This window comes from Anser cygnoides, chromosome Z (genome assembly GCF_040182565.1).
Source record: "Anser cygnoides isolate HZ-2024a breed goose chromosome Z, Taihu_goose_T2T_genome, whole genome shotgun sequence".
In the NCBI taxonomy this organism is placed as follows: Eukaryota; Metazoa; Chordata; class Aves; order Anseriformes; family Anatidae; genus Anser; species Anser cygnoides.
The window spans coordinates 74,595,930-74,619,206 of record NC_089912.1 but is presented as its reverse complement, the minus strand read 5'-3'; the positions used below and the strand labels follow the sequence as shown (position 1 = coordinate 74,619,206).

Here is a 23,277-nt window from a genome sequence, read left to right as displayed (position 1 = left end):
AGTGACACTTACAGATGGAAGGTATTTCCACATGAACACTCTCATCCTCTACATCAACAGAACAAAATGTTCTCTTGCATTGTCAGCCATGATGCTTTAAACAAGGTGAAGCAATGAAGGTTGCATGTACGTACTGACTGCAACCAAAACATGCTTCCCTGACCCCTAGCCCCTACAATGCTTTAGCAAAATGAATTGATTGCCTCTATTTTCAAACTAATTACATTGCTGCTTCTAATGTTATCTGGATAGCATTTCCTACATTCTGTACACATTGTAAGGCGACTTCTGTCTAAAAGAAATTTTTAAGTTAATTAAGCAAGATAGTTAGATGTTTCCTACCTTGCGACCCTAACATTCTTTCATCAGTGCTCATTTGCATTCTCATTGGTATGCATGAGATTTTCATTGAACTTTAAAACTCCTACTGGCATATAACACACTGTAATAAGCGTAAAAGTGAGCATGCAAATTAAGACTCCCATTAATCACTAAATGTTACCGGGGGGGAAAAAAAAAAAAAAAGAGGACTAGGAGTAGACGAGCAATAAAATGCTGCAAGACGCATGAAATCTCATGAATCTCTGTAAATATGTAAAATTACTGATTTCCTCTCAGAAGCATTATTGACACGTCCTGAGGAGGTAACTTACATGTTCTACAGTAGGTGAACATTCAGAACTAATGTCACAGAAAGGTTATATGTTGGCTGCCTAGGGAAAAGAAAAGTATGCACTCTCACCTTGTACTAAAATATAAGAGGCCTCATCTAAACAAAAATATGTACTATTTGTATTGTGTGCCGGAATTCCTTTCTAAATTCAAAACTATAATATAAAAGGAAACATTTTTGGATTTTTGAAACAAAAACTGACTTTATATGCTGCACACAAATAGTTAACACTAAGGAGAACACAAGGGATTATCTTTATATCACTGAGCATGTTTCAGTTCTACAAAAGCCTTAATGGACATTCAAGCATCTTGTAAATTTCACAGGTCTGATAACTTAAGAAATTTAATCCCGTTATGCACTTAAAATTAGTATCTTCAGGAGAAAATTCCAGTCAAACCCTTCGGGAGCGATCCCTCAGCCCTGTATTTGGTAAACTCCCAGGAATAACACACAAACATCCTCTCCCAAGTCTGAGAAGCAGCTTGCACACATTGAGCCTGTAATCTGGATGATTGCTTTACTGTCTTGCTTTATAGCTTCCTACTTGGTCTCACTTACCCTATTTCGTGTTTATAACTTGATAAACACAGTACCAAAATTAGCCCCTTAGTTTACCAGCAGTACCGGCTGTATGTCTTAGAAATACAATGAGATTTATCTTAGATCCCCTCCAAATTTCACTGCAGCCTGCTCCCACTCTGTAAGCAATCCCTTTGCCCCTAATTTCATGCAGGTTTTCCTCAGGCAGCTCCTGCCCTTAAATATTTCCAGGGATAGTACTTTTATTCATTTAGGTTACATCACACTGTGATGTAAAGAAAGGGGGGGGAAAGGCCGCCCGGGTAAGTGGCTTTACATCAGATAGTCACTAAGGATTAGTCAGAAGTGAAAAAGCTGAGCCCTGGTAGCACAAAGGCAGCTCAGGTGAAAGAAGCGCTCTGCAGCTCTCTAGAAAAAAGGAGCGGAGACTTTAGTACAGTCCTTTAACTGGAAAGAATGAGAAGGCTAGGAAAGGAAAATGCTATTGATGAGCCAGACAAAACTGAAGCAGAGAGGCTGCAAATGTCGGAGTGCATATGCAGTATTTGGAGAGAAGACCCCTGGAGGTATAAAGCATGTGCCCAGCAGAGAGGATTTAGAATACTAAAAATCCTCCCCCAAAATCCAACAATAAGGAAAAAACAATAATAGGAAGTATTATACAGCCTTCTAATCTTATATTAATCTTCTACTACAGAGATAAACAGCAACTGTTTTAGAAATCCTCCTGCAAAGCCTCAGACTATTTGCTGGAATGATCAGTGTCCACAACAGCACAAGTCATCAAGTGAACACCCAAAGGAAGAATGCACTGGGAATTTTTCAAGTGCCTGGACACAAGATAACAGAGTGAAAGTTCAGCACAGGTCTTCTGCACCTGGGAAACATCAGATTTCTCCTTTCCTCTTAGAGGAAAAAACACAGGGAGAGAATTGTAATGAGCCTTTCAGCGAGGTACGTCTTAAAACCTTGTGTTAAACTTTTCCCACTCAGTTGACTGTATTCTACAGCATTACGAGAACCCTCTACTCTTTTCATTCTTTCCCATTTCTTACTAAGAAAATTTTGCATTTTACAGGAAGCAGAAAAGAAGTAGCGATGAACGAAACTTCAGAGCATCCCACATCACTAGTTCATATCTCAATATGTAGCAAAGACAAGATAATTCTCTGAAGAGCCTCTACAAACACAGCAGAAGTTAGTTTTGGCTTTTAAAATTTATTTTAAATTTCCACAAAACTGTTTATACAATTTAGATGGCATTCAACAAAAAAAGCCCATAGGCTAGCTTTTTTTGTGGAACTCCCATGTTTCAGAGGATCCTTGCTTACCTTATAGAGTCCATTTGGCTCAGTTGACCCCATTCTTGGCTCAAGCTCCTATAGCCTCAAGGACCAACTCACATTCCCTCTCTCCTTTCTCTCTTTCTCCAGGGGCTGCTCAGTTAATTTTGAGGAATTTCCCCAGCCTCCCTGAATTTGTCTGAAACTTTGGGACCTAGAAATTTCCACCACTACTGGTGGAAAAATGCTTAATTATTTACAGGCTCTCCAATTCTCATAGATTGTGCAAAGAGGAGTATAAGAAACCAGAGTGCAGAAAAACAGATACGATTCTGAAAACAAAAGCAACAACAAACATCACTGTGCCACCAATAATTCAACTGATATACAAATTACCACTGCAGTGAAGGCATAATTAAGAAGTTTAATACGTTTAGTTGTGGTTATTCTATCTGATCCCCCCTCGGGCACAAGTATGTTCACATTTAACAGGAGAGAGTCATGATTACACAGGCTTTATTTACATTTTTATTAAGTACCGATTTCCTAAACATTTATCCTATTTGTAAAGGGGTTATGATAAGAATTTGTAATAACTGAGCAGTTAAACAAAAGTCTGCATTACCCAAAAGGAAAGATAAGAGACAACCTATTCATATAGTCAGGCATTTCATTAAAAATACAGAACCTAAATTCAATGGCAAAGTTATATTGAAATAAAACCAAAATTTTCAAGATTTACCTTCCCATTCTGTTGGAAAGTCACCCATCTCATACTGATAAGGTTGCCGATTTATTGCTTCTACAAATCTTCTCTCTGGTATAATCTGCCCTATAGCAAAAAAAAAAAAAAAAAAAAGGGACAGTTAAATATGTATATATATATATATATACATATACAGTATTTAAATTGCTGGTTATGCTATTGTTTTGAAAGAATTCTTCTTACACAAGCGTAACGATGGCTGCAGGATAAAAATGAAGGATTAAAATACTGAGAAGACAATTATCATCTCCCACAGAAGCCTATCTGAAATGCTATCTATTTTATTAATTTTAACAGAAGCTTCAATGTTTTACCGTTCACTTGGATCACTAATGACAAATGTATTTCCAGTCAAAATGCCCACCTCAGTCCTCCCTTTGAGGATGTTTCTCTGAGGCAAGTTTCCAATCAGTTTTCCATCACCCATTTTTTCCTTCAGTTGGACATTTTCCACACCTTTGCTGGTGAGGAATCAGCAACTTGAAACTGCCCTAGAGTCTAAAACCAGCACAGATGGTTCACTGGTGAGCCCTGCCCAGCAGCCAGGCCACATCAGTCCTATTGGTGGCAACTGTTCTGTGCACGAGTCTTTTCACATGCACTTGAAAACTGAGTATTTTCTGTATTAAAAAATGAAAACCATTAGGCATATCTCTGATAGTAAACATTTGATACATTATAAGACGAGCCAATGTGGAGAACCACAACCTACACCCTTCCCACAGATTCTACTATACCCAAAAAGGAAAAACGAATGTTTGACTGATGATATAGCATACAGCAGTATATGGTGTATATTTCAGATTGAAAAAAAAATACTTAAAGTGTTTTTAACCACTAAGCTTTCACTTGTGAGAGAGCATTGCAATGTTTTTAAATTAACAGATACTGGGAAATATGTGAAAGTTCCCCATTCTTTACAGACAAAAAAAACACGTAACATTTCCCAGGCTTTTTCTCCTAGCACTGAGGCTGCTATGGAGAAATTTGACATCGTTAGGAAACAATGAAAGAAGTAACTGTATAAGACATGTATTTTTCATACTAAAAGTCAGTAGTTACAATTAACCCATCACTGATTAATAGCTAAAGTGCATACTATTGTTCATTATCAAGTATTTAATACAGCAAAATAATAAGAATTTGTATAGATATTTCTATTCCTTTTCTAAGTACCTTCTTTAACTTATACTATCTCTTTTTACTTTTAAACAATGTATCAGTTTTGCTGACTTCTGTATCTAACATTTTTACTGTTTCAGAGATGCATCATCAGGTAAAGAAAACACAGTGTTTTGTGCCTTCATCACCAAAATTAGATTCTTTTATTAGTGTTAAAAGATACATGTTTTATATTTATTTGTTTTATAAATACACAATTTGTATACGCTGAATATATTATACTTCATACACTTGCTTAAAATAATTTCTTTTCAACAATACTGAGGATAAATCATTTTAACAACCTCTTCTTTACATATTAAGCAAAATAAAGATAGACTTATTTTCTCCCCATTGGGAAGATTCCCAGAAAAATTGAAGATCTATCTATAGATCCTATAGAAGTCTTGGAATTAACACTGTTCTCCATTGTTGGATAGTCACTACATTTTACTGTGAGCACAGCATCACTTTAAAAACTGTCCATTATTTCAGTCCTACGCAGGTATAAGACGACTGTGAGTAAATTAACATAAGCAAAAGTAAAGAAGGAATGTATTTTTCTACCTGCTACCTCAAACGGTGATTGAAGTTACATCTTTAGTTAAGAATATATTTTATTTGAGAATGTATAATCTACTTTTATAATCTACTTTTAACATACAATGCTTTGCATTGTGCTGCAAGCTTTTGTAAGACACATGTAAAAATTCATTCCCTGTATTCCACAGTCAAATCACATTGGAGAGCTGAACTCAAAAAATTATTTCTCAAAGATGTTATTTTGAAGAATGATTGCATAGTAGCGCTGGTGGCTTTTACATCTCTCTGCATTTGTAATGCACTTAGAACACTGACTTCAACTGTTGGATTTGTTTTGTTGGATTTGCATACTTTCTTACTGCACCTATTTCCTCTAAGCCTTTCTGTCCCAGTTTGTCTAAAAGTCAGTGTGATGACTTTAATTTCTATTAAAGATTGAAAACAAAAGTGTTTAACAGGCATTATGCAGCCTGCTGACATGAGAGGTTAGCAAATGGCTTAATGGATTACCTTCTAAATTTCTACAGCCTTCTCTACAGACAAAAATATGGTTAACTGTAGGCGTGTGTAGATGTTATGAAATTAATATTTTAATACTTCAGTGTATTCTAGGGAAGGGTCCCTCTCCTAGAAACAAAAAATCCTAGTAATTTTCACTGCAGCCACTAAACCACATCTGTACTAAAAAAAAAGGAAGAACCCTCCATATCAAAACGCAAAATGAAGTTGAATAATGAATAATACCAAGCTTGTGTTTTTCTGTAATTGAAGGAAAATTCTTTCCACATCAGTTTCTTATAACAATATATATATTATTTGAAAGATATCTAGTAGCCCTAGATTTTCACAGTTTATAAAATTGTTATTTGAAAAAGCTTTCTCTGCTAAACTCCAGATAAGTACACCTAACATGTACAACAAGGACAAACTATGGCATGCATTATCAGTTAAAAAAGAAACTGGACTACCAGCAAGGACCTAGGTATTTTTGATACCTGAACTAAGCAAGAGCTCCTCATAGCTGCGAAATACCAGGATGTTTTGTACTCAGCAGATGGAAACGAGATCATTTGCTTACATGTGTGCATGCATGGAGCTACCACACTAAAGCAACAATTCACTACTTCGAAGCAAAACAAATAAATCTCAGACACTCAGGAGAACTCAGGACCAGGACTCCTTTGGCCCCCTGATTTTGCACTGTTTGAATGATAAGAGTCCATAGAAGAAACACCATTAATTGCTTAGAGAAAAGTAATGATAAAGAAAAAACAAAAACAAACAAACAAAAAAAACCATCAACAACACTCAGACCAAATATGCAGCCTTCAATTTAAGATAAACAGACTAAGCAGACTGAATTTCAGTTGCACGGCATTGCTGTAAACTTTTTGAAGAAACAAGCCAACAATTTGAAAGCATACCTATTTATAAAAGTGCTACACACTTCTAAGGGATGACATTGCATAGCTCATTTACTGTCAGTACATTATGTCATCATCAGTAATGCAACATAAACTTTGCCTGGTGAAAATAAAAGTTTCTAAATTTTTTTCTAGCACTACCTTATGTTGCTCACTGAATGGGTCCCCTGTTTCTCATCTCATGCCCAGTAAAACCTCAACAAACTCCACATGTTTTGCTAGTTAGCAAAGCAACTGAACCGTCAGGATTTCTTCCCACAAAACAGAAAATTACTTCTCTAGGAAGGACAAAAAAATAGATTATTTCTCTCCCAGCTGCGTAAGTGATCCATCACCTTCAAACTAAGTAAATTCTCGTCCCTATTGGAGAAAAAAAATGTTGTGAAGAAAAGGAAAACAACCCTTTTAAAGGTGAAAACTAATTTGTACAAGCTTAGATCTCTCCTTGGCATAGATTTTTAGCAGAGTGACTGGAACAGAAGACAAGAAGATTAGTATTTGTATGTCACATCTATCTCTAACCACAATTTATGAATTTTCTCCAATAATTCATAGACTTCAAGTCATTTAATGCTTTCTAAAATTATAAGTCACTTTATGCTTTATAAAATTATATTAGAAACTCATTTCAACTTTTAAGAGTAGCAAGTGAGACCATGGATTGCTTCATTCTATGGTTCCTATTTCCATCAACCTCAAGAGAACAAGGATCAATGACTTCCAGTTTTACAGTGGTACAGGACCAACCAATACTAAACTCGTGTTGAATGAGCAAGTTCTGAGAAGCTTGAAGTACCTGGCACTCAGAGCCAAAATCGTGATTTTAATTTTTGCTATTTTTATTTTGCTATTTATCTTGCATTTCTCAACAATAAATTTGGATTTATAGAGTTGTCTGCAAGTGTTATTTTCATTGCGAAGGAAGATAGGTTTCTTCAGATTTCTATCGAAGGTTTGAAGTCAGGACAATTGCGTCTGCTTTTGGGAACACAATGTCCAAGGAAAAAGCTCATAGGCAGTACATGCTTGCCAGTACCTTTTTCCTAAAAGAAATGCCAGCTGACAGTGCCAGCATCATAACCATGCTGCCAAAGTATTACTTCTTCGTTTATATTAACTGCAGCTCCAACAATCCCACGCTGTGTACCAAAATTATTATTCCTACCTTGCTCTGATTTTCTATGGCACTTTCAACTAACATTCAACAAGGCAGAAACAGTTTGCCATGTTTAATTCACTTAATTAGGAGATTTTTTTCCAATAACATTCATTAAGTATTCTTCATATCCCACAAATAATGTGTTTGACATCGTACAAAAAGATTAAGGGTAGGTTTATGTTGCAACAAAAGCTAAAGATAGCCAAGCTAGTTTTAAGTGACTTCTCTTACATACCAGAAACTACCTATTCACAGCAAATTCAGAGCTCTGATCATTTTCTCCCATCTTCTCTCTGAGTTTGACAATCTTCCAGAAACCTGACCCAGCAATTAACACTAGCACAAATACTCTGCATTTACTGAAGCCTCTGGTCAATATACCTTAAAAAATATGGCCCACGTAGTTTAACACAGATGAAATCAGACTTACAGGACTTATGGTCTCTTACAGGAGAGAAAGCTTTTTGCTTTTGTTTTAGTTGTCACAATGTACTTGCAGTCACCAGGGAAGACATCAAATTTTAAAGCTGAATTTAGATGAGGGAACGTTAACTTTGCCAGAGACATGTCCCTGCCTTGTATGTTTTGTCAGAAACAGATATGAGTGTAACGGCAGCACATAGACTTTACTTCTCTGTTGAAATTTCCATTGATGATGACTTTTCACATCTTGATAGAATCCACTGTCAGTTTCTCAATGAAAAGGGTATGTATATAAATAAACTTCAAAAGCTTTTCTAGGATGGACTGTTGGTACTCCAGAGAAGTTCTCACTCTTGTAAATGTGACCAACGCTACTATTTCAACAGCATTATAGTGCAGTTAGCCTGACTGTCCTAAATGTTAATCCAAAATGTTAACTTAACAAACCCAACTCTAGATATCATTGAGATTTTGCCCTTCTTATAAGCATATGCTGAAAATTGAAGTTTTTGCAAACAAGGTTTACTGTCCAACAGTCCACAAATTCATAACTGATCCATCACAATGTTTAGGTACTTGGCAAGGAAACAAAAAAACAAACCTACATCAAGAAGAACGACCACACATTATTCTTTGAAAGAAGAGCCATACTGTTTATTTCTGAGAAGAGAGTGCAAGAAAATTATTTGCTGGCACATAGAAAAATTATTTAGTAACATTCTTGCTGGAGTCTTGTACAATTATAACAAAATTAAATGCCTTATCCTCTCACATAGTACCTTATAGAACAGTGCCTTCCAAGCGGGCAAAACTCGGTCCTACACTACTTAACCCAATCTTAACATGATTAATACTGTAACATGAATAATACTGTAACGTTTTCTACCCAACATGAATAATACTGTCAGGTAACCAGGTCTACAGGGATTCATTCCAATTTCAAATACCAATTTGTACCTTTTGTCCACTAACCAGAATTATTTTGACAGCATTAGCTTCTCTGTTTCTCTTTTTCTCTGTATTTAGCTTATCTGTTTCTTTCTTCTTACTGTCCCTATTTTGCTTAATAGGGAACAAGCTTTTCCCTCAACTCTTTAAAAAGACAATCTGCTTTCATAACATCTTTCAAACACCTATAGTGTACAGGCTGCAATTTGATTCCATCTACCAGTTAAAAATGTTTATGCATATAAAAGCTTTCCAGTTTGACGCAAACAGCAGACTGCTTTTTCCCCTCTTAAATCAAAGGAGCTATGCTTGTGTCAGTCATTAGCCCACCCTAATTACATTTTTGCTTAGTAATTCCCTTGCATGTATTCAGTCATTGATATACTCAATATATGTATATATATATATACACATTTTTTCTATGACCCATTGCCTAATTAGTCTTTCAGAACAAATTAAAAGTTTCAGGAGCTTAAAATGTGTAATACAGATAATACCAACGTTCAAATGAAAGTTACGCAACCAAAGTGTTGATAATAAAGACACAGAATAGATCAATAAATCTGAAAAAAATACTTACAAAATCCCAAAGGTAGGGCTGGGGGGATGGGAATGGAAAAAAGAGATCTCTGAGTTTAAGTATATATTTGCTATAGTTAAAATGTGAAAAACAAGTCAAAAAAGAGATAGCAGAAAACAGACTTTATGGGGGTTTTGTTCGCTTGTTTGTTTTTTAAATGCCCACATATGTTCTCTCTCTCATAACTGTAAGTCTGCTTTTTTTGAAGACCACTACCTGCCTAGTCTAGGACTCTACCCTGAACACATCTGTTTAGTACACAGAAAACTAAGATGACAAACAATATAAAAATCTGTCTGGAAGCAATGTCTTTGACAGAAAGAAATATGCACATACATGGGTTGTAAGGCTCATTGATATATCGCTGTAATTTCTGGAACTGGTAATGGAACAAGTATTCTAATAGTGATGCAATCAACAACTGAACAACAGGACAACAATTAGACAATGTGCAGTGCTAATAACTACTTCACTATCCATTTTCCTAAGGCGATCTATAACCACAGATCTGACACAAGTCAAAAGGTGTTCCTTAACACACTGTTCTCTGCATTTAGTTTACTCACCAAGACAACATAGTACCATGTCACTGTTAATAAGGTCAGTCCCTTACAGAAACAGCTTGCCACCTTTTAGAACTGAGTCCTGTAAGGTGATCTTCATAATGTTTCTTGATTCAAACTTTAAGCAAAAGTTAATAGAAATAGTCTCCCAAAAGTCACTTTATATTAACACCTGCAGAATTAAGAAATTCAAAATGCTAGTGTATACATGCATTCCTTTCTCTTTCAAGCTGGTCTCTTCTTTACCCTACAAACTGTATTTCTGTGTGAGTGTTCTAATTGCCAAAAGTTTAACAATTTCCATGAGGATTATGGCAGCTGTGTTTAAACATCTCTAAACTGTTAAGTACAAACAAAAAATTTTGCCTAAATTAGCATGCTTTACAGTCACTTCTGGACTGCAGTCCAGACATACCCCAACTTCACAGTGCTGGTCACCTACTGCCTTTTGATAAAGAGACTATACTGCACATTGTTAAGCAGCAAAGCTTATTTACCCAGTTCCTTATATTCTGAGGACATCTACTCATCTGAGGAATTAGTTTATTGGATCTGGTGTGGCATGGATTGTTTGATTTAAGTACTTCTACAGATTTTGGCTGCTGGGCTGAATTTGAATTTGTTAATCGTTAGTACATAGTCCCTGCCTATTTGTCCAGAACTCTGACTCTTAAATTTTATAAGTAATTGTTTCTGTCACATTGTTCTTGAGGATGCAGATGCCATCACTGTTCTTGAGGATACAGGTAGCACTACATATACTATATCAATACCTTAAAAATCTATGTCATAGACAACGATGAAACCATACTGCTTTTTATCTTTGATGCCTGTGCTACTGACGGAAAAAAAAAAAAGAAGAAGAAGAAAAACACACAAGCAAACAAAACCAAACACACGACAGGAAAAAAACACCAAACACTACTCTAATAAAAGGGTAGTTAATTAGCTGTAAAAAAGATACAAACTCTCTCTCTCTGGTAATCAGAGTATTTTGTCAGAGCACTTAGGGATAAAGGGATTGTAAACCAAATGAAGACATCCATTCCGAGGTATCACAAATTCCTTCTAAGCAGCAAAACTAAACTCATATAATAAAAAAAGAAAACAAAAAACAAGGAAGTCACAGAATTCCCTGGATCCAGGTGCTCTACAGCATCTTCTTTACAGACAGAAAGGAGAAAAAATACAAAACTAAACTAAACAACAACAAAAATACCACACAAAACCTTAGCCCTAGACAAAAAGACAAGGCCCAAATGGTGCATTTTCACTGCAATGTAAGTGTTACACTTGGGTAAGCAGACAAACGTGTGCAGACTTCAGAAAGTCCACAATATCTAAACAGTATGTAACACTCCACTGGTGCACTGGGAGTAAGAAGCTGGTCCAGTAAAATATCTAAAAATGCATTATAAAGACAGAAGGAAGGGAACTGGAATGCAAAATATGAAGTGAGAACATTAAACATTTGGTGCAGCTACTTCACATTATTTCCCTCATGAAAGATTAGAAATCAGTGTGCAGTCAGGGATTTGCCTAGGGCTCATACACACTGAGAAATACTTTACTTCCACAAAGATCAAACAAATGATTATGATGATGATTCTGACTGTCTCATTCTTAAAATAATGGTCAAGAGCTATACACGCTGCCAATATCTGCTCTAGCAAAAGTCTTTGGACAGTACAATTTACCCAGAAACAACTCAAAAATTTTATTCACATCTGTCAAGCAGCTAATGATGAGAAGGACAGTTTCACAGTTTCTATGCATGCACATGGTCCCTGGCAAACTGGTAGTTGCTATTACAACTCTGACTCTAATGCTAAAAAGCTATGAACTGGTATCAAAAAAAAAACTAACAGATGCAACACTTCTGTTAATGAGGTCAAAGATAAGCAAAGGGAGAAAAAGATCACCACAACCATTAATCATTGATAAATTAGGTATTCCATTTTTTATATATTAAAAATAAACTATTATTTCATTTAACACTTTACAAAATACAAAAATACTTTTATGATATAATACAACATTATTAAAAAATTATACAAAATAATAAAAAAATTAAGAGGTAGGCTGAAAAAATTGTCCAGCAAAATCTAGGAAGCCTGTTCTGTTGTTATGAATGACTGTAAGACTGGCTAGGTTCTGAACATGGCCTAGTTCTCAGCAAGAAATGATCACTTCATAACTCTTTAGCTGATAAACCACTATGCAGGCAGAGCACGATACATGGCAGAGGTTTCAACAGTAAATCTGTACTTTAGGTAACCATAGTTTAGGAGATTATAATGCAAAACTACACTTTTTCTGAAGCTTTTACTCCAGATACTCCTCTTATCATTATACAGACATTCTCGTTTTAGTAGTATTATTTACAGTAAAAGCAATGGGAGGTAAGTGTCCAGAGAAGGGCAACAGAGCTGGTAACAGGGCCTGTACTGTGAGGAGACCCTGAGGACATTTCTGTTTCCCAGTCTGGAAAAGAGGAGGCTCAGAAGTGGCCTCATTGCTCTCTGCAACTTCCTGAGGAGGGGACGTGGACAGGGAAGTGCTGGTCTCTGCTCCCAAGTCACCAATGCCAGTATGCAAGGGAACGGCTGAAAGCAGCACCAGGGGAGGTTCAGACTGGACCACCTGAGGAAAAATGCCTTTACAGTGAACAGGCTTCCTAGTGAGGTGGTTGATGTGCCTGTCAGTGTTCAAGGGGTATTTGGATAAGGCCCACATTAACACAGTTTTAATTTTGACCTCTTAGAAGAGGTTAGCCAGTTGAACTAGATGATCTCAGAAGGTCCCTTCCAAGTGAACTGTTCTATTCTATTTGAAAGCATGACTAATAAATGTAAGCTACGGAAGAGCCAGGAGAGAGCCTTTCCTTCAGCTCCATGAGCTTCTGCTTCAGATGTGGTACTGGTATCCTTCTTGGCCTTGAATATAATTTATCCTTTGGTACTATGTATTCAGGTGTTATACAGAATTAGCAACAAACCTTGCCTCGCCTTTCCTTACAAATATAAGTAAGAAATACTGAAACTTCACTTGTGACATCAGCCTGAAAGCTCTTTAGGAAAGAAGTCTGCTTTGATGCTCACTTCAGGTCTTATGTAAATATGTGATAACTGTCCTCTGTTTGAACTGCATAGATTCATCCTGTTTTCTGTTTATAAGGACAAAATGAATTCAGACATTCTCATTCTCATCTCTCTTCTCTGTACCCAATCTACCATCTTGTTTTCAGCTTTTTTTATTACTTTTTGTCATTGTAGGACATGCAAACTGCTCAGAGGAGATGCTAGAACTGTGTTTTTCTCTCTAACATTAAACAGTTTATGCTAATAAAGTTACATTGCTATGAACAATTATAAGCTGCTGAGCAGTCAAGTTGTATTCACCTACTTCTATGTCAATACATGAAAAAAGCATCCCGTGTTTTATGTTTTCTTTTCAGGAATGACAAATCTAACAATCTGAAAAAGATGAACCTGTAATTGCACTAGGGATCAGAGTGCATGGCTTTGATACATGTGTAAGCAAACCTTATGTTTTGAAAGCCTGCTGTTAACAACAGCAGCTGCTGTAACAACACCTTATTGCAGTTTGACTGAGAGGCAAGTTCCTGCACTGGACAATGAGATTTAAAAGCTCTCTGCTGAATGCCCGTTGTCACTCTAGTCACCCAGCATGACATACCAAAACCTGGCCCCCATTTCTTGCTCATTAAAAGCCTTGCACATTGTACCTCATTAAAGCAGCACAAAGCCCAACAACTTCGTATGACATCTTTAAAAAGAACTTCTGTTTTGTAAATGAATCTATAATAAACGTACTAAAGATATGCAACATCACAATTGTTTTTGCAACAAAAGTCTAAATGATCCTACTTCCTTGAATAGCTGATCAATGTTCAGTGTTTTGGCATGCAGAAGATTTCTCCCAACTGTTCTTTAGTTTTGCTTTGGTCTATCAGATTCAAGAAATCGTTTTTTTACCAATTACTGTCAAAACGTGAATAAATCCAGGAATAAAGTACTGAATATTTTCTGTAAATGTATGAAGAATGGCTTAAAATGGGAATTTAGCATGTATAAGGGGAATTTAGCAAGCAGACAGAAAGTGTACAATAACTTGTACTCTATAAATAAAAACATAACGCAGGAAGATAAACAAAAAGGCAGTCATGCAGGGAAGAGAAATGGGCAAATGACAGGAAGGGTATGAATTGTAAATGAAATGAAATGAAAAGAAAGTTACAGCTGTGGAGAACATCAATTAAGCAATATGACCCAACACAGCAGTGTTACAGTCTGGTTTGGATGATTAATTATATTTCAATTATAAGTCATTTACAAATTCTCATTTGCCTTTTTTTTTTTTCCAAAATAAATGGAATTATTACAGCTAGCTGCACATAACACTGTCAAGGAGCTAATGCGATTGCTGCTGTGTTTTGTTTTGTTTTTTAAGCAAGTTTTAATAAATTTTACAAAAGGATTACTGGTTTGAGATTTGCAAAGCAAATTCAGTCGCATACAAGGTCTGAACACAATTACAACTAATACTGTGCATAGTACTTGAAGGATTAGAGAACACTTGTATTCCACTTCATTTTGTTTTTCATTGCAGAGTATAGGGGAGTCCACATGAGCACAACTTCTGAAGGAATGTCAGCCAACAGAGTAACTTGTCCTTTGAGATATATTATCCATATCAGATATATGCCTATCCTACAGGCATTTCTTTTACATAGCACTAAAAATGACTTTGTCCTACAATTTATATGCTACTTATTCTATCATGTATGTTACAAAATTATGCTTTGCAGCTGTGCTTGCACTATTCATGTACTCCAAGACAGAACAGTTGAGAACACAAGAGAAGGTATATATAAAGGACCTAGTCCTTTTACGAACAGAAGTCTCACAAATACAGACTCAGACCAAAAGAAAGGGGATGCAGATACATCAACATAACACAACAATAAATAATAATAAATAAATAATAAACTCCTACAGTACTTCAGCTGCTTGTTCTCACCTGCGAAGTAATTAGACAACTCCTTCAAAGTCTGCATCTCAGCTAGATGTGAACAGAGCGCCTAATATCTGAGGCACAAAAGGTGGAGGTGGGCCCCATCTAAATGTGCCAATGTGACTCTGAAGTTGGTGGTACAGTCTGAAATCTGTTTGAACAGTCTGAGTACAATCTGACTGAACTACTAACCCTCTCTGCAAATGCCACTGTCAACTTGAGACATGCTGAACTCTGTTTGAATAAACTCTCTCAAGTGAAGTAAGGTTACCTCATCCAGCAGGTCATGTAAGATTCTTCATGAGTTATAATACGACTTTGGGGAGAAAACAAGAAATATTTACTGCTGTGAAAACCTGAGGCTTTGGGAAAAAAGGGGAGTGCTGGAAATTAGAGAACAGAGCCTAAACACAGGGTGGTCCTCACACAATGCCAGCCAGGGGATTGCTTCTTTTTGTGAGATGAGGAAGCAATTTCTAATTAGAGAAGTGAATGCAGCATGACCCTCAGCAAGCAAATGGTGTGCAGAAATATCTGCTAAGTGTAGCCTACTGGAGTCAAGAGGAAAACCATACATCTTAAAGCAAATGAAATATCTAACAAAGACTGAAATAAAAGCAGATAATGGTAAAGTCTGCCAGGGTTGCCCTGAAAGAAAACACTTTTATCATGCAGTTGAGTCTAACAGGAAGTTTTGTACTTTTATAAAATAATCCACATGGCAATGAAGTGCCTTGTGAGATGAGACAGTCAGGATCAATGCAACCAGGTAAAGTGACAACACTGACTGCCTTTCCCCATCAGCTCTTGGTAAAGCAGCCTAGAAGGCTGTGAAAAGGTACATACTGACATGAAAAATGACATTACTCCACCAAATCCAGGTGTACTCACAGGAGCATTGCCGCCTGAGAATACAGCCACTGTATTAACAGCTGAAGAGTGAGATCTTGCAACCATCTTTTGCACATTTTATTCATGTTATATATAAAATATTGAAGTTTGTTTGAAAACAACGTACATTGAACTAATAGCTCAAAATGCTATCACAAAATTTTCCATGCTTCAAACTACCAATGTTATGTAGAACAAACGTTGCAGCAATGAGTTCAAATACAAGTACGTTACCATCACTTATTTCCAACTTGAAAGTTTAAATTTTTACTCAGGTAAACTAACTGAACCTTGCACATTAAGCAAATCATATACTGTAAGAAAACAATTATTACTGAAAAGGGCTTAAAGACAGTATATATAATACCATGACATGGACAGACAAATTCAAAACTGTTATCTCTGTTCTAATAAACAGAGGATATACCCAATCCTTTGCAGTTTATATTAATTATTATAATAGCTTGACCCTCAGAATCCCTAAAAAGCTGTGTAGACACTTAACAGGCCAGAAAACTTCCCAGTTTTATTCTTGCATCCTAACTTATACATAAAATGTATGAGAGTTGAAAAAGAGATGCTTAAAATAACATATCTAAAAGAGAGTGCATGCAAGTTTAGAAACAACTTTCTAAATGTGTTTCTGATTCACTAGTTTGACACTTAAAGTTTGTCTCTTTAAGCTGGCCTGTGTACATCTATTAGTTAATGTATTTTGCAATTGTGCTAATTCAGGAAAAACAAACAAACATTTTAGCTGCTTTTGGTCAGCTCAGAGTGCTGTAGGTGTTTAAGAAGGAAAAAAACAATTAAAAAAATCACACAACCAAGGTACTGCAGCAATGTCTCATTTTCTTTAAAAAAGTATTTTGAGCATGAAAAGAAAGGAGTGGAACAGGGACTAAGGATTAGCTGAAATCCAAAAAACTTTTTCAGCTTGTGTCAACCCAAGAACTGTATTTTTCTGTTCAAATTTGGGAGTTTCTGTGGTTACCTGGCAAGTTAGAAATAGATAAATAAATAAAGTAACATCCATTCCCCACTGATCAGTTCTTCCACTTCCATAGTTCAAGATTCAGTAAAGAAACTTTAGGCTAACCAGGAAATACAGAGGACTATGTACTCTCTCAGTATGTAAGTACCTAATCAAGTACCTAAATACTCAATTGTGTGCCTGTTGATTTTAGAGTATTTTGCTGTTATTAAAGGCGAAAGCACTGATTACAACTACTGTAGCTAATAAGTATATGTAGAGGTTTCTATGTGAAAACGTTTATGCTTATGCCAGTGAAAGAAAATGCAAGATTGCCTTTGGATGGCAAACTTTAGTTTATGATCACCGGAACAGAAAACAAAAAACAAACAAGCAAACACAACAAAAAAAAATAAAACAAACAAAAAACAAGCTTTCTTGTTGATACTTATACACTCCACTATCAAACAACTTCATTTCCAGGTACTTCAAACACTTGTAGGTTCCTAAGCTGTACTTTAATTTAAAAAAGTAAAACTAAAAATATACTTTATTTACATTTTCCCAATTCATTCTCTAAAACGTAAACTTTCAGTAATAATGATGTTCATAGAGACTCTCATTACTGCAAAGTTACTGAATTAATCTCATTAGAATTCTAACATACTCCTTTCTGATTTGAGTAGCTAGGATACATGATCCCTATGTTTTTAAATTATGATGCCACACTCTTTCATTCTTAAAGACCTCAGTATGAAGGAACTGTACTGATACCATGACGACACATGACCTATGTCTCATCATACTGAAGCACAACCCTGCAATGAAACAAGGGAAATCTCATAACTGTTTAGGAAAGCATAACTCTTTTTTTCAGCATGTTCAAAGGAGACTTGTCATGCAAGATGTAAAGACTGAATACAGTTTGGAGACAGTTTAGAACAACTAATAAAACAAACAAAAAAAAACAACCCTTCTCATAGTAAGTTGTACAGTTACATCTTTACCTACTTTTGTCTTTAGTACCAAATAAATTTTCATCAGCTACAGAAAACTCCCTTACCAGTTTCTGGAACATTTAAGTGTCCACTGAACTCAAAATATTTTTTGTTGACCTCGCTTAGCTTGCAAGACATGATGGAACTGCAGCATAGGATGGTACAGATGCAGATCACTCACTATGAGGAAAAGGCTTCTGAATACAACTTGGTGGGTATAGCTGCCCTGTTATGCATCAGGAGTTAAATGCTTAGATCTCTAAGCATTGAGATGAAAAAAGAACACCTAAACGTTCATCTTTTCTGTAGTCCACACGTATTTTGAAACATGGATGTTAAGGAAGCTGTAGTCTCTCAAGGATGATTATAATAATGATAGTGTTTCTACGAAAAAAAAAAAATATTTCTACAACATTTAAGATTTTTCCCCACACAATTCCTTCTATGGAAACATGCATGGAAAGCAAGATACAAAACATCATAAACAAAAGATCAATTATATTATGTCATTTGTCCCAATGACATTTCTTACTAATTGTTTTGACAACATCAACTTGTTTTTGCAAATGCATGTTTGCTTTTTAAATGATCAACATAATGAGAGCTGTTAGTCAGAAAAATAATTCAGATTTTGCACATCCTTTCATATATGTATGTGTGTCTATGAATGAGAGGGAGCAAGTGCATTCGAGAGATGAGATGAGATTTTCACCCCCTAATAAAGACGACTTACTTTTGTACATCTTGATATCATTCATTCTGTGTCCTAGGAATTTATTATAAAATCAAATTACCTGTATGATAAACCTTCTGTAATTACCAGTAAGAGTCTTATTTTTCAATTTAAGGACACTTCTGATTTGTAGTTGAATTTTACATACCATACACATGCCTAAACGTATATTTAAATATCAAATTCAGACATTTTTAGTTCAAATCAATTAAACTGAGATATCATTCCCTCCTCGCTGCCTATATTTTTCTTTAATCCTGGTCAGTGTAGGACCTTATTACAAGTAATTTGCTACTATAAGGCTGAGGAAAAAATGCTAGCCTCACAATTTTTGTCATTTCCCCCCCACTTCCCCCGCAGGCTGCTACTGTTGATAGCCTTTATGGAAATATAAATTCAATCAGCAGCTGCAAATTTCATGAGACGTCCATCTTCATGCTGAATTTCTAACTGAGTGTCAAAACAATCTGTGGATTTCTCCCTGATGAAACGTACTTTGAATTGTAAATTTCTGCAATTTTCTCATGTTAGAATCTGAGCTGCACTAAAATAGAGCTAGCCCAGATATAGTGTCTAGCAGCTTGAGACAAGTCATTTTTCTCCTCATTATCTCCTCTGTGTCACTGAAGGGGTTAAATAATAACCCACAGATTTTTTTTTTACCTTTTATATAAAAAATTAAGTTACATTTTCTATTCCTTTTACTAGTAGAATTAAATAGAGAGTATACACCAAAGGTTTTTCAAATCAGTTATTTGAACTCTCTATTCATTTTAGAGTATTCTGCATTGATAAAAGCCCAGAAATTAGCTGCAGTAAAACTGAGAAAAATTCCTGTAGTGTCAAGATCGTCAAATATTCAAAGAGAGCAAATTCAGTTTGCAGAGACAGATTCTGTTTCTTCTAAATCTTCACTTACATTAAAAGTTGATGGAAAAAAAGAAAACATAAGAAAATATCTAAGACTGGAACTGTTGGTACACTTGTGAACAAATCACTGTTTTCTTAATACCATAAAGCAAAATACAATTTCTCATTCAATTACCACAGTTCAGAAAACACACAGAGACTATCCAGTGTAATATAGCAACCCAACTATTTTGCTTTAAAAAACTATTTCTTTTCTGTATACATTAACATGAAATATGTAAAACAATACTACTTTTCCAAGTTGTGAGCAGACTAAACGATCTATTGTGTATCCTTCTTTATGGATAATTTATGTATTTTATGTACATTAGAATGTAGTGGATATATTACGTAATTTATTACATATCCTTCTCATCTCCTTTCCATATATAAGAATACCGTTCACAATGAGAAATTCACTGATAAAAACAATTTATATATCCATACAGTTAAAAACTAGCTGTCTATTTGTTTTCTCCTCTCCAAGGATGAAAGTTTGTGTTGGGACCAGGGGGATGTACTGAACTGTACTTTATCAACACTGAAATGTGTGATTCTGTTTTGGATGTTTCAATAGAAACCCCATCTCCCCAAACACAAGCCTGTTATTCAGTTTGCACAAAAATTCAATAGGACATCTGCTTTTTCTATGCCTCAAACTTTCAGTTAGTTCTCAGAATGAGGAAAGCAAGCTAAATATGGGCAGCTACAGAATGATTCCCTTGAAAATCTACTGAGGTTTTACCACTCTTATTGTCACTGAAGCACTGGTTTGTTCAAGTCTCTCACCTGCCCCAGGTAACTTGTAACTGCATTCTGTTTTATGTGAATTAGAATGACCTGAGAATTGATCATATTATCAAACTCTCAAAACTAACTGATCCTTACAATTTCCCTGTATGTTTCTTAAGTATGATTTATTTATTTATTTTTGTGGTTTTTTTTTATATATAATTTCTTAAGTATGACTTGTTTGTTTATTAAAAAAGAAAAGTGAGAGAACTAGTCTGTGTCAAAAAATCAGATTTGTAGGTAAGGTAAGAATGTTGGCCTGCAGCTGCTAAGGGGGGCAGTTCAGTGAAACCTTATGCTCTAACAACCAAGCAGGTGAGCAAGGCTACTCACCCAGAGAAAAATACCTGTGCTCCCTTTTAGGTCATACTCATTAAACTCACTTTTATAAACCTGCTATTACTAGACAGCAAATTCTCTGCTCAGCATGACACACACACAAAAAGATTTTACTCAAAATGTTATTTCAGCAGGTCTCTGTTTTTGCTTCATTGGGTCACAACATCCCAGATCAAATAATGCTGGGACTTGATTTCAGTTTCACATGGTCAAATATTTATTAGTTTTAACAGCAAAACAAAAGCACATACCAATCTATTCATTAATGCCAGTCACTTTGCATAGTCAAGCAGACATTCCATAACACAGTTTCCACTCACAGGTTTTAGCACCTGAGTATAGCTACAGATTCTGGTAGGGAAGATAGTAAAAATGGTAATTACTGAATGCATTATAATAGCTTTAATTATAACAGCTTCTTGGATATTACATTATTTTGTTAAATTTACCTATGGAGCCTGCCAGAAAAAAAAAAGGAAGGTATAACAAGAAAATCAGGGTCCACTTCTCAAAGTATCCAGAGCACTGCTGATAGTACTCACTGCAATATATGCAAAGGACAGGCACCAGGAATCCACTCTAATTGTACTATCAACCACCATTTGGCACTTGTTACCATTCAGCTTAAGATTTAATTTTGTCTTGCACTATTTCAAAACCTCACAACTATTCATCGAAAACAATTACTTCCATTTTATTCACCTCTCAAGTCCTAGGCCACGATGCTTTATTAAACCACAGATTGCTGCAGCACTTTCCATGGGGAGCTGATTAAACCTTCATTTAACACAACGAAGTGTGGACTTTTCCAGTTTTAATGCAGACTCAGACATGCCAACTGCAAAGCTTCCTACCATAAGTGTAAACACCAACTCACTGTAAAACCTCGGCAAGAAAAATTAAACCACTGTGAATAGGTAACACAGAGCTGCACAAAAGAAAACTCACTATGGTATGCAACCAACACATTCAACCCTACAAAATCTAAGATGTGCTATGTATTTGTTCAGTACCATCTTCTGGCACCATAGTTATAGTTACTAAGCAAGTGTAATGTTTTCCCCTTCCAATATAACCTTGAAAGTCATTAGCATATCAACTACACATGTATGCTTAGCAAACATAGTAAATTTATGCACTTGAAACGAGCCCTAACCCTGAGTGAAATAGTTTTAGAATTTTATGTAATGCAAAGTCATATTAGGAGAATTCAGTCATTTGCCAATATATATAAAAGAAAATGCACAAAGTAGTAATATAAATAGTAGTCATAAATAATAGTAATTAAACAAGTCTCATAAACCTAGAATGACACTAAGCTTACATTTTTCCAAGGTGTCAGAAGTATTTCAGATGCACAAAAATTGTAATTTTTATGGCATTAAGGTTCATCACCTGCAGATTGTATTGATGTTCTTCCAGATGTTCCCAACTCACATGTTTATCATTGAAATAGTTGACTTCTGACTCAAAACCTGAATTAATGTTTCTTAGATCAAAGTTGGTCTGTTTATTTTTTCCTTAAGATATATATTGGTTGTTTTAACAAAAACGTTGCCTTCTGTCTACAAACTTTGCCTTGCTCATGTCTTTTAATGATCATGGTTAAAACTCCACCACAATATTTTCCCTGACTTCTCTGCTCAACAGTCAATAACTAGAATAGAATAGAATAGAATAGAATAGAATAGAATAGAATAGAATAGAATAGAATAGAATAGAATAGAATAGAATAGAATAGAATAGAATAGAATAGAATAGAATAGAATAGAATAGAATAGAATAGAATAGAATAGAATAGAATAGAATAGAATAGAATAGCTCAGTTGGAAAAGACTTTCACAGATCCCCTAGTGCAACCGCCTGACCACTTCAGGGCTAACCAGAACTTAAAGCATTATCCAAATGCCCCTTTAACACTGACAGACCTGGAGCATCAAACACCTCTCCAGGAAGCCTGTTCCAGTGTTTGACCACACTCATGGTAAAGAAATTTTTCCTCATATCCAGTCTGAACCTCCCCTGGTACCACTTTGTGCTGTTAGCTCGCATCCTGTGATCGCTTCCCAGGGAGCAGAGACCTGCACGTCCCTCTCTGCTTCCCCTCCTCAGGAAGTTGCAGAGAGCAATGAGGCCACCTCTGAGCCTCCTCTTCTCCCGACTGGGCAATCCAGGTGTCCTCTGAGGAGAGCCAGGGCCATGCCTTCCATCCCTCTTACCAGCTTTGCTGCCCTCCTCTGGATGGTTTCAAGCACCTTAACATCCTTTTTGTACTGTAGAGCCCAGAGCTGCACAAAACATTTATGGTGAGGCCGCACCAACACTAAATATAGCAGAAGAATCACCTCTTCTGACTAGCTGGCTGTGTTGTGTTCAATGCACCCCAAAATGCAGTTTGTCCCCTTGGCTGCCAGGGCACACTGCTGGCTCACGTTGAGCCTGCTATTGACCAGCACCTGCAGGTCCCTTTCTGCTGAGCTGCTCCCCAGCCACTTGTCCGTATCTGCATCCAGCATTGCCCTGTCCCAGGCATAGAACT

At 36.0% G+C, this 23,277-nt stretch overlaps 1 protein-coding gene across 5 annotated transcripts in view; it reads right to left on the bottom strand.

Annotated features, from left to right (window-relative positions):
• The window catches only part of NDUFAF2 (NADH:ubiquinone oxidoreductase complex assembly factor 2), a 61,108-nt gene that overhangs the window by 18,053 nt on the left and 19,778 nt on the right, over positions 1-23,277 (bottom strand). For 4 of the 5 annotated variants that reach the window (XM_066987621.1, XM_066987622.1, XM_066987623.1 and 1 more), the window contains exon 3: positions 3,344-23,277. This exon is cut by the window's right edge and continues 17,773 nt beyond it. Coding sequence is in view for 1 of the 5 variants with exons in the window: in XM_048051656.2 (XP_047907613.1) it covers positions 3,242-3,331 (90 nt within the window). In the remaining 4 variants the exon portion in view is untranslated. The other variant, XM_048051656.2, reaches the window with a different exon arrangement.